Source organism: Helobdella robusta, assembly GCF_000326865.2.
Source record: "Helobdella robusta unplaced genomic scaffold HELROscaffold_3, whole genome shotgun sequence".
Taxonomy (NCBI): domain Eukaryota; kingdom Metazoa; phylum Annelida; class Clitellata; order Rhynchobdellida; family Glossiphoniidae; genus Helobdella; species Helobdella robusta.
Window position 1 is genome coordinate 5,972,580 of NW_008704501.1, and position 13,906 is coordinate 5,986,485.

A 13,906-nucleotide genomic window follows, 5' to 3' on the forward strand; every position below is an offset into this window, starting at 1 on the left:
GATTTTGAAATATCGAAGTAAGCAGGTTGTGTTGTAATAATTGCACTCCACTTTTTCTGCTTCAAATCAAAATAGTTTTTTTTTTAAATCAGTCAGATAAGTCGTAAAAACACCATTAAATTGGTTACAATCCCTATTTTTTCATATTTTAATTTGTTTTTTTCTTCACTAAAATCTCCATGAACAAAAATTTCTTCAACAAATTGATAATGTGAAGGGTTTTCTTCAAAATGGGAACGTTACAATCAACCAGCCGACAATTGTTGTAATTGCTGAAAAGCCTAATAAATATTGAATGGGAAATATCTGAAGCACAAAATGTTTACTACATCATCATCAGCACCGACAACAACATCGCCCTTCTTACTTTCGCGCCATTAACCCCTTCTTGCCTCGAATATTCCCGCCAAGTAGATAAACGACCGGGCATTAGACGGCGAGGTAATTACCGGCAGTGAAAACAATTGAAAAGTGTATGCCGGTGCAAATTATTGCGCCCCAGTGCATTACATCGGCCTATTTGTCTATTTCTTTCCATAAAATCATAAGCGCTCGTGTGCGCGCGTTTGTGCGCGTTCGCTTTTTTTGTCGGCATGCAATCGAGTTTGTGCGCTTCGGTTTGCATACTTTATCTCTGTGTGTGTGTCTGGCATGTGCGTATGCGTGCGTGTGTGCCTGCGTGTATGTGTGTCTGAGTGAGGGTTTGAGGGTTTCTTATTTATTTTTCAAGCGGTGTTTTTGACTTATGTGCATATCGTAGGTAGGCTAGTCGCGAATTCACTCTTCAATAATAAAGGAACATGAAACATTCAAGAGCAACTAACGTGCAGTTGAGTGCATCTGGGTTTGCACGTCAGTCAGCGCGCTCAGCTTTGGTGCAGTACTCACTCACTCACTCACTCACTCATTCACGCACGTCAACGGCATCACACTTCAGCGTCTCATCATTCGGAATTGTAATAAAAATTGATGTAAGAAGAATATAACATGATCTCACGTCGCCCTAGTCACGTGCTCACAAGTTGGCAAGGCACTGTCGGACGTTGAAAAAGTTGTGTTCGTTGGGTTAATCATCAGCACGTGACTTCAACGTTCATCAAAGCCTACTATCCAGAACCCGGCAACAACCTAATTTAACGGTGCGTGTGCCCGGGCCTGCTTGCGTGTATTACCTACATGTACCCATCGTGTGTACCTAATGTGTGCACCTAATGTGTGCACCCAATGTACGCACTTAACAAATGCACCTAATGTATGCGTCCAACGTCAACAACTTATACGTCAGTGCCCTGCGAAATCTTCTTCACGTTTACACAAAAAGCGTCGGAGTCTGAGATTTTTGCCAGTTCTTTGGGAGGCCAGAGTGGGAGTCGTATATTATTCACCTGCCTGACACCGCTTATACTGAGTTTAATTTTAATAATATCGTCCACAAAACCAAGCAGGTAAATTTTTTCAAAACTTCGGAACAATCAAAACCGGGAAGCGAGAACTATATTAATATTTCTAATAACTAAAAAAAAACGAAAAACTAAACAAAAAATAAAAATAACGAAACAAACTTGAATGTAACGTGCCAACAAAAGCTCAGTCAACGCATCGCAATGACATCTAAAGAATGCTCTCTTACTATAGGATTGATGAAGAAAGAGATTACAAGATTATCCAAATGACGATCGCTTTAAAAATTCATCATGAACAAATAAACTGGAATAAATAGTGTTTCGTTATTAATAATTTCATCATCGTCGTCGTCGTCACAGCTTAATCATCATCACCATCATCGTCGTCACCATCATCATAGTGTATTTTTTCTTTATCACCAAAAATGGAAGACATACACTCACTCATTCACTCTCTCTCTCTCTCTCTCTCTCTCTCTCTCTCTCTCTCTCTCTCTCTCACAAACACAAACAAAACATAACGATGACTAAAATATTAATAACAAACAAGTGTATTATGAAAAGCAATAAAATATGTCGATAACCAAAAACAAAAAAAAAACAAGCGATACAAAATAAAAATGATACCTTAAAGTAAAAGTCTTATTTAAATACATTTTGGTCCCCAAAGCCAGGAAATCTGTTTGGCATTAATAATTCGAGGATCAAATCATTGGTTCCATGCCGGAATTAAGTCAATTTTAAGTTAATTGAATAAAGCTAATCGAGCAATTAAATAAATAATTAATTAATTTAATTATTTTTAAATTATTGTTCGGCTGTATGTTATATTATAATGGTAATTTAAAATAAATATATTAATGTTATTAGGTATGTTAATAAATACGCATTAGATATGAATAGTATTAAGAAAGATGAATGTATGTATACTTTCATGTACTTTAAACAAATATAAGTATTATAATGGTATTGTGCTGTATTGTACATACATTATATTGTATTGTACTTTATTGTATTGCATTGTATTGCATTGCGTTGTGTTGTATGGTATTGTATTGTACAGTTTGTTGTATGGTACAAGTTTTGAATGACATTCAAAAAAGAGACCATCAACAGTGAAATAGAAATCATACCGACATCGGAATGGCTGATTGTTTGATTGATTGATTGACTGATTGATTGGTTGACTGATTGATTGTTTGATTGTCTTTAGCGTATATCTGCAACTCAAAAATTCATTTTCAGAGGATGGTGAAAAAAAATGTTTGACACTTTCTTTTAAATACAAAAATTTGAGTCAATATTACTAAATTCTATACATTCCATACAAAAATCCGATAAATAGGAAGCTTCGTTCTTATAAATCAAGTCAGACGAACTTTAAATAACGACAAATAGTTGAATCTTTTAAAATTAACACATCTTCTGTTTGAATATTATCTAATGAAAAAACAAAAAAAACTCACACAATCTATCTCATGAGGTGAAGCTACGAGCAAGAAATTTAAAACAAACAACCAGACATCTCTTCAAATAAATAGCACAACTCATCCAGTGTAATCAAAACGCTAACAAAAAAAATCCGCCAATACCCTTTTCCAAGAGTCTCAAAAACCAAATTAGCCACTTTAATTCAATCCGGATATGGAAATGAAAAATTATTTGGTAACAGTAGCAGAACGGAATGAAATTCTAGCTCATTCACCCCGTCTGATAGAATTACATAATGATACATACACATATTAACGCCAAACATTCGGTAGAATTTATAGAATATTGTAAAAATATATATATATATAAATATATATATATATATATATATATATATATATATATATATATATATATATATAACACAATAAAAGACATATAACTATGTACACATACACATATATAGCATAAGTAATGGTATCCAAATTAAAAATGATACGGACAAAAACATGCATACACACACATATACACGTGCACACACATACACATGTACAGAAACGTACATACACACGTACACAAACATACATTTGACGTCTACATAAATGATGTATAAAACTTAAATAATGACAATCAAAACAAAAAAAATGAACCACTTATAATAGGCCATATAATGTTTTTTTATATATACATAACAATACGATGTTAAATGGAACAGGGAAAAAGACAATTTCAATTTGATTTTTACATCTCACACACACACACACAAACACACACACACACAATTAGGTGGAAATGACTTGAAAGGACTCATAAACGTGCAGTGATAAGATAAATTAATTAATAATAATAATAATAATAATAATAACAACTATAATAATATAAATAGTAACAATAATAAGAACAACAACAGCAAGAACAAAGTCAAACAACATTAACAAGATTATTACAAAACCCTCAATAACAAAGAGATCGTATTTAATACATTCCAAAAAGCATCAACATTTCTTTTTCTTTTTATTTCTTTTATTATTTTTGTTTTTTAATATTTTATTTATTATTTAATTATACATATATTTATACCTATTACATCATAAACAACAATGACGAAAGCGAGCTGTTAATAACAAATCAACGGGATGATAATGACACGAGATGTGTCGATAATAAAACTTAGGTGGTCTAACTGTAAATACTAATGAATATTATCAAATATTAATGAATATCAATGAATATTAATGAATATTAATGAAAATTAATGGATATCAATGAATAATAATGAATATTATTGAAAATTAATGAATATTATTGAATACTAATGAACATTAATGAATATTAAAATGGATATTGATGAACAATTAGATGATTAGATTTAATTAATTAATTAATTAATTAGTGAAAAAAATAATCAATCAATTACGTTACAAAACTTACGTAACACGGATATTTGTCAAAAATTAAAATGACAGTGGAAAAAAAGTATTTAGAAAAAAAAAATCTAGAAGATAAAAATAATTTCATCATGCGAAAGATTGATTACATTAAGTAATTTCGTAATATAATAACACGCTACAATTACTGTATCAAATATTTAATAAAGTTTCAAAGGAATCATAGAATTTGGTAAATATTTCCATCATCATCTTCATCATCTCCATCATCTTCATCATCTCCATCATCCTCATCATCATCCTCTACGTCATCATCATTTCCTGTTCCGCTTCTTCATGTTGTACTCATCAATTTGCTTCAGTATCAACGGTTTTTGATGAAGATAGGCATTTATTCTATCGATGGCATAATCCTGTCGCGCGTGTGTGTGTGTGTGTGTGTGTGTGTGTGTGTATTATTGAATGTTTGTGCGTGTTTATTTAAGTTAGGTGTGTGTATGTGCTGCGCAGATATGTTTGAGAAGAACATCTATTTATCTAACTTCTCAGCATACTTCAAATGACAGAGCTATTCATTCAGCTGCTTTTTTTCATATGCACGCATTAGATTGCTTGGTATCACCATTTTTTAGAATCATCTTTTTAAGAAAATTTACCATCAACCGACCATTCCAAGCAATCAATCAATCAATCAATCAATCAATCAATCAATCAATCAATCAATCAATCAATCAATCAATCAATCAATCAATCAATCAATCAATCAATCAATCAATCAATCAATCAATCAATCAATCAATCAGTCAATCAATCAATCAATCAATCAATCAATCAATCAATCAATCAATCAATCAATCAATCATTCAATCAATCAATCAATCAATCAATCAATCAATCAATCAATCAATCAATCAATCAATCAACCAATCAACCGACCAACCAACCAACCAACTAACTAACTAACCAACCAACCAACTAACTAACCAACCAATCAACCAACTAACTAACCAACCAATCAACCAATAAACCAACTAACAAACCAATCAACCAACAATCCAACCAACCAACCATGTATCCAAAAATAATCTTCGACTTCTTCCACTGCACAATTGACCATAGGCACCACATAAAATGGGAGGCCAGGGCAAACGAACAAGCTTCCAACACCAAGCCATCCTCATCATCTTCCTCGCCATCATCTTCATCGTCGTCATCACCATCGTCTGCATGATTGCCATTGTTATGGTGGTGGCCATTTGAGATATCACCCCTTCCGTTGTTTCCGTTGTTGTTAGTGTTGGTGGTGGTTGCAACGTAGAATGACCTTTTCTCTTTAAGGTACTCCCTGATAAAGTTCAGCTGGTCGTGGGGGGGGATATATTATTATAGGTTATAGTTTATTGTTGGTTGAGTTAAATTAGTAAAATTTTCATCTCTTCTCTGAATCATTCACATATCAAGCCATTCACATACATTCATCTATTTATCTGTCTCCTACAATCCTACATACCCATCCATGCATCTATCCAACTCTCTATCTATCCATTTATCCATCCATTTATCTATTTATCCATCTATCTATACACCCATCTATACATCCATCTATCCATCCATCCATTCATCTATCTGTCGATCTATTCATCCACCTATCCATCCATCCATCCGTCCGTCTGTTCGTCCTTCCATGCATGCATGCATGCATGCATTCATCCATGCACCTGTTGTTCTTTGTTTGGGAATTGATCGAGCCTAGCGGCATAGTAGGGATATTCATTGACGTTATAATTGTAGCACCACTCACAGAAGTGATTGCCGATGTCGAAACCCCTGGCGGAGAAGTTGAAATTTCAAAATAATTTTTTGATATGTCGGTTGCATTTTACATTTGGATACAATTTTCAATCAAATTCAGTCAATCAGTCAGTCAGTCAACCAGCCAATCCTGCAATCAACCAATCGATCGATCGATTGGTTGATTAACAAGTAACATATAAACTACAACAACTCCAACCGATAGTTGTAGCTGGAATATTCGAAGTCGATCGGCCGGACAATGTCCGTAAAGTGATCCTTGACGGACGAATCAACATTCGACTTGTCCCCAGAATACAAGATGTTTCCTGCTCAAGTATTGTTCATCAACCAAGTAAAAATTGTACGCTGTACCGAATGTTTGTATAAATATTTGTATGTATGTGGTTGAGTGTACGTGTTTGCGGGTTGGAATGTGTTAGCAATTGCGTATACTAAGCTTGAAATGTGGTACTTTCATTCATATATCAGTTCATTATCATTAATATAGGCATTTCTTTATTTATTAATTTTTTTACTCATTCAATCATAAGTTTTTTAATTATTTTGCTTTATTTGCGCTTGCTCGCTCGCTGACTCTCACTCACTCACTCACTCACTCACTCACTCACTCACTCACTCACTCACTCACTCACTCACTCACTCACTCACTCGCTCACTCACTCGCTCGCTCACTCACTCACCTTCCTGAAGATCGTTATGGCAGAACACAACAGGCGAGTTCACCTTTTTCAATAAGTTCCTGCAATGATGATGTTGATGATGTGACTACAAAGATATGACGAAACTACTGATGGTGTGATTATAAAGTGATGATGGTGATGATGATGGTGATGATGATGGTGATGATGATGTCACGGTTGATGTCACCATGACGATAAAAAAACCCAGAAAATGACTTAAATGACCAGCGATGACAAGATGAACGCAAGCCTACACTGTTAATTAACTAAAAGTTGGATAGAAAGCTGGCTCTAGATCAATAATAATTCATATATCCACAACACATTTCAATCATTCCAATTCACACTTTGATACTATCATAGATACTAGATACCATGGATAATAGATACTATAGATACTAGATACCATAGATACTAGATACTACCAACACATCTACCAACAAACTACAACAATGTGTGCATATTGTGGTACCCCCACAGAGAAAAAAAACAAAGAATAAAAAAAATTGCCTCCATAACGAACTTTAAACTTTTATATTCTTTGGAAAGGTCAAGGTTAAGCAGGTACTTCAACTTATCGACAGCCCCACCGTCCAGGGTTGAGGGCAAGGAATTCAACGAAGATGATGACGACAATGACGACAGAGATGACGACGATGATGACGTCAAACTTTTCAACTTTATCACTCCTTTCAGGTACCTACAGTGGTTGTAAGCGTTTGTTTGTTTATTTGTTTGTTTGTTTGTATGTGTGTTTGTTTTTTTGTATATACGTTTTTATGTGTATATGCATACTATATTGTGATATTCTTGAAGCAAATTAGTCCATGGTATTAAAATAACTTTAAAGAAAATTCCTTTCTTATTCATCTAATAGTCACGTTACAATTAATCAAAACATTAAATGTGAACATGTGCCCACTAAGTAAATCAAAAACCCTCCATCCTCTAGCATTCATCTTTCTTCTCTCTCTCTCTCTCTCTCTCTCTCTCTCTCTCTCTCTCTCTCTTTCTCTCTCTCTCTATTCATATTCGTAATGGCTGAATTTGATTACAGCGTAAAGTTTGATGAATGAACATAATTAAACAAATAAATGAATGACTCACAGAAATCAATTTGATAATAAAAAAAAAATATATAAAGTAATATCCGCGTAACAAAATTATCATCGTCATCGTCGTCGTCGTCGTCGTTATTATCATCATCATTATCATCATTATCACCACATTATCATCATCACCTTGACGTCATTGTCAGAGTACTATAATAAAAATAAATAAAATAATAGTTATAACATCAATAATAATAACAATAATAGTAATAACAAAGATATATGAGATGTGGCCACCATACCACACCACACCACAGTTACCTTTCAATGGTGTCAAATAGCCATTTGGGTTTCTTGACCATGGGCATTCGAAGTCTATGGAATCTGGACATGATGCGGGCACATGCCCTCGAGATTGTGGGGTCATGTAGTTCACAGGTCTTCAAGACCCGTGCCTGTTAATGTGCGGGTGAGTTATCGTTACGTCATCATCGTCGTCGTCACTTACGTCATCACAATCAACGTCTCGTCGTGATAATGATGTAATTGCTGACGTCACAGGCAAACTCGTAGAAAGAATTGTATCGTTATAGCGATCATCGTCTTCGTCATCCTTACACCATGGTATCGTAGTCGACCTGATAGATGCCCTTCATTCATCAAACTTTCCCGAATAAAAATTCTACTTTCAACGTGATGGAACGACAACTTGAAACAACAAAACAACAACGCTAACAATAAAACGACGAACAAACAAGCAAACAAACAAACAAGCAAACAAACAAACAAACAAACACTAACAGGGACGAATTCCTCAATCCTTCCCTTAGTGAAGACTCCATACAACTTGGGACCCATCTTCCTTTCGGCCAGTAGGGTGTAAACTACGGAATCGATAAGCACAACGTCCGAATTGTCCGTGATGATCTCCCCGTAGAACCTCACGAGGACAGTGCGGACCTCACTCCTGGACATTGGAACGTGATCCGCGAGGGAGCATTTGTACAGGATGTTGCTCAGTCCGCCGCTGGTTAGTTAGATGGGTGGGAGGTTATAGAGTTGAAAGGGGGGAAATCGTGAATGAATGAATGAATGAATGAATGAATGAATGAATGAATGAATGAATGAATGAATGAATGAATGAATGAATGAATGAATGAATGAATGAATGAATGAATGAATGAATGAATGAATGAATGAATGAATGAATGAATGAATGAATGAACAAATAAATAGACGGATGAATAAATGAATTAATTAATGGATGTATAAATGAGTGAATGAATTAATGGATGGATATGAATGAATGAATGAGTGTTTTTTTTAAGTTACAAAACGATATATTGAAATTAAAATAATATTCTATGAACGAGACAAAAATTCCAGAACTAATAAATCATTTTATATTTCGTATTATTTTTTTCAAAAATAAAATTAAATAAAAAACGAAGACAGAAAACACAACCAGCCAACCAACCAGCCAACCAACCAACCAACCAGCCAATCAACCAACCAACCAACTAACCAACCAGCCAACCAACCAGCCAACCAACCAGCTAACCAACCAACCAATCAATGACTTCAACATAAAAAACAGTATGAGTACGAAATATGAATTGCTAATTGTTATGAAATCAGAAAGAAAGGTTAACATTAATTAACGTTAAGAATGTCCGAGGTGTATGAAATGAAAAAAACTGAAAAAATGGGCGAAATGAAGAGGAAAAAAATGGGACAAATGGAAAAAATTGAGGGCAAATGTTTTTACGTGATGTGCTCCATGATGAAATCCTCGATTGATGCACTGAACCAGGAGCCTCCCAGATAATCCTGACAATATTCGAATCCTTCCTTTCTAAGGAACTCGTCCGTTATCTGCTTACCCGCCATTGTAGGTCGTCTGTATCTGGAGTAGTCGGGACAGTGATTGGATGAATTAATGAATGAATGAGCGAATGAATCATGGAATCAATTAATTAATCAATGAATTAACGAAAGAATGAATGGATAGATGAAATAATTAATAAATAGATAAATAAGTAAATGAATGAATAAATGAATGAATTAATAAATGAATTGATGAATGAATCAATGATTCAATGAATGAATTAATGAATGAATAGAATGAACGAAAAAATGAACCAATGAATGAACGAACGAACAAACGAACGAACGAACAAACGAACGAACGAACAAACGAACGAACGAACGAACGAATGATTGAATGAATGAAAGAACTATTTACAACAATCGTGATGTTTATATGGATGGATAGATTAATGTTTAATTGAAATAATACTGATGACGTTTTGATAGATATGACATATACCATGTATCAATGGATGGATGGACGGTTAAATGGAATGACATGTTGTCCGTATTATCATTACTTATAATAAAATACGCTATTAGGATATTAGGTAATCTAAAATTTACATAAAATATATATAAATATATATAAAAAATATATATATATATATATAAATTCATTATTCATGAAAAATTTCAAACTTATACAATACAATACAAACGTCAATAAATATCGATCCTGTCAAGTTCTCCAACATAACGAACTATGCAAGTAAAGGTAGTGTTAGTAAAGAATAAAAAAAAACAAAAAAAAAACAAGACTTATGCATAAGAATGTTAATAACAAGATGTCATTAGCTAACTTTCAAAAAACATCTCTGATGTACTCTTTAGGATAAATAACATTATCAATATATGCATTATAACGGCCAGATGTATATATATATATTACTGACATGATAGCGTCCTAAATGTAAGGTAAACGCATTTTATTGAGATTATAGTTTGAAAATGTAAAGATTGATTAGCGAGAAAGAAACCTATTTGCACAGCTGCATACTTATGGACATGAATGGAGCATTTCGAATGATGAGATGGTGTAGTGGTTTAGACGGCAGGCTCCGTTGCTGCTGAAGTTCCTGAGTTCGAATGCCAAAAGAGCCACGTTGTGTGATGCTGGTATACCCAAGAAAATTATTTGAGAGAGACTTGTAAAAAGAAAAATAAGAAAAACTTGAAATTATTTTTCAATATCTTAGATATCTCAACCATTTTGGCTGCGTCAAAATCAAATAAGCGACTCATTTGCACTACTTTTGTTATTATAAATTCGGAAATTCTGTAAAAAAAAATCAATTATATTTTTGCAGCTGTTACTTAGAATGGGACCATTCTTTAACTTTAATTTAATTGCCTCAGCTCATACTAGCACACCCCTCAAAATAGCATAGCAGCTTAAAAACTTTATATTATAAAAATAGCTGATATATTTATAAAAGAAGATTTTTATAAAATAATTGTATGCATGTGTGAGTATGTATGTGCATACTGCATGTGCGTGTGTGTGTGCTGTATGTGCGTGCGTGCGTGTGCACCATTCATGCTACAAATTGTTTCAATGATATTTTGAATAGGTAAAAGTAGATGTAATATAATTGTATCTGACTTATCAATAACTTCTGAATTAATAAATAAATGGTTAGCATAACCAAAATTACTAAATTAGAACCAACAAAGTATATATTTGTAAATATTAATTTGAAATGGAAAAAAAAACAAATTCATCAAAACCAACATATCAAAGAAAATAAAAAGAGTTTAGATGAAAAATTTTAAACCATATAACGAGTAAATAATGGAGACAGTTCGTAGCTGAACTATCCCAGAAACTTATGACGAAATCTGATAGAACTCCTCGACGAACATAGAAAAAAAAAAATTTTACCTAACCAATTTCATTAGGAGTCTTCTAACGAATATAACTAACAAATTAATTAATTATTTAATTAATCAATCAATAAATTAATCAATCAATAAATTAATTAAAACAATCAAATATTGAAATAACTCAACAAAAATTCGACCAGACGTAAATAAAATTAAGCTTTTATTTTATTTATCAGTTTAATCAGTTTCAACAAAGACCGAACTATTTATAAATAAAACAATCTCCACTCTATTGTTTCATGAAAGCTTTCAATGACAAGAAAATATCTTCTAAGTTCTATATCTATATGTATATCTATCTATCTATATCATCTGAATCGTAATAGCCAGTGATGTAACAACATTCGATATAAAAAGATTCGCTATCCCAGAATTTAAACTTATTAAGCTAATTAAGACAATTTAACAACGCATTTGATAACTTATCTTAACACAACAGTGTATATCATACTCTAAGAAAGAAGCTATAGACACACAAACACAAAACTAAAGTGATATGTGTCGACTCAGTGTGTGCTACTATTCCTAACGTACAACGTTAAGCCAAATATGATACCCATGTGTTGTTGTATGTATGCGTCTATGTGTGTTTATAAATGTTTTTATATATGCACATGTATATACATACACATCTCTCTCTCTCTCTCTCCCTTTTTATTCCTATGTCCTCTTCGCTCACCTACATTCTTCCTCTTCACCTAATTTACCATTCTCTCTATCATTTCATCATCATTGCAACAACAACCCATTTCGACCCACCGTTAGGAGCAATGCCCACATAAGCTTCTTTCCCTGTTTCGTTCCCTCTCTCTCTCTCTCTTTCTCTCTCTCTCTCTCTCTTTCCTTCTCTCTCACTCTCTCGTTCCCTCTCTCTCTCGCTTTTTCTATTCTCTCCTTCCTAACACCCAAAATCTCATCTACGCGTGTCTCAATCATTATGGTTTATTCATTACAACAAAAATTACACACACACACGCACGCACGCACACACACACGCACAAATTTAAGTGACAAATTAAGCAAGTAAACAATGCAAAAACAGCAATTCAACTCAGAAACAAACGTCTCATAGAAGATATACTATCAAAATTTATTGATACACAACGGTAAAAACGAAAATTCGCCTATAAACTTTTAATGCTAGGCTAATAAAATATTTTAGATATTTGCTCTGCTAATGCTCAAATCGTGGAAAATTACCAGAGTGTGTTGATGATGACAAAAATAATTACGTAACGCACATAACAAACACACACACACACGCACAAACACATACACATACACACATATATATATATATATATATATATATATATATATATATATATATATATATATATATATATATACAATATTTACACTGTTCTATTCTGTTTATTCTGAAGTACTTGAAACCAAACCATAGAGCAAAAACATTGATCAAAAATTTTAACAATTCGGCACAGCCAAGTTATTTTGAATAATCGATTCCTTCAATATATTCGTATACCGTTAGTAAGTTTTTTTATGATGTAACTATAGTTACGAAACATTTATTATCAAAAATTAAATGCACCAACCAGCTATTTAGTAGTATATATTATAATCAGCATGGATGTTATTCACTTAAGCAATCTGCCCGAATCAACACACACACGCAAACATGCAACAATACTACATGGGAAATAATGGGTAGTCAGTAATATTGTATCAAGCAAGACGCATGTTGAAACACATAAAAAAGTAAAGTTCACGCAACTTATTAGCTTAAACAGTAGTACACACGCAGCGTACACGCGCAAACACCGCAAATCACAAACAAACATCGTGCACGTTTCTGCTTTCCAGATGGGCAGAGGTGTGTGGATGGAACACAGTCACAACAACTCTAATGGCAAATATTTCATCGTTCTAGTTCCTAATAAAAACAATACTGATGATCTTGCGCAGTTTACTAAATGCGTGTTAACAATTCAAACATCGATCGCAAAATAGACAGCCGACGTAAAAAAAAAATAAATTTTAGCAAAATAACGCTTATAATTACTCTTAGAAACATTTAAAGATGTGTCTGTCTGTATGTGTGTACGCATGTGTGTGTATGCGTACTTGTGTGTATTTGATCTAATTTGAGTATGACTGGTGTTAGTTGCGTGTATAATTGTATAAATTTTCCTAAGACGTACATGCATACGTGTGCACAGTCACGTACGTACATACCTACAACCTAATTATGTCATTCAAAGTCTAAAGACATCACAGACAGATGAATGGATGAATGAATGAATGAATGAATGAATGAATGAATGAATGAATGAATGAATGAATGAACGTCAGATGGAGGAAGTTAAGTAACCGTGGCGGAAGATTCATTGTGACGAGTTGAACATTTTGAAGTTTTT

General features: G+C 33.4%; 1 protein-coding gene across 1 annotated transcript; it reads right to left on the reverse strand.

Moving 5' to 3' along the window:
• Positions 1 to 4,536: 4,536 nt before the first annotated feature.
• HELRODRAFT_65481 (hypothetical protein) lies at positions 4,537 to 9,659 on the reverse strand (the record flags this gene model as incomplete). The annotated part of the gene is made up of 10 exons (XM_009021497.1): positions 4,537 to 4,635; positions 5,291 to 5,410; positions 5,537 to 5,581; positions 5,941 to 6,049; positions 6,234 to 6,345; positions 6,718 to 6,776; positions 7,286 to 7,417; positions 8,091 to 8,224; positions 8,571 to 8,796; positions 9,538 to 9,659. 10 exons carry the CDS (start codon positions 9,657 to 9,659, stop codon positions 4,537 to 4,539), a joined length of 1,158 nt encoding a protein of 385 aa, XP_009019745.1.
• Between the last annotated feature and the right edge of the window lie 4,247 nt (positions 9,660 to 13,906).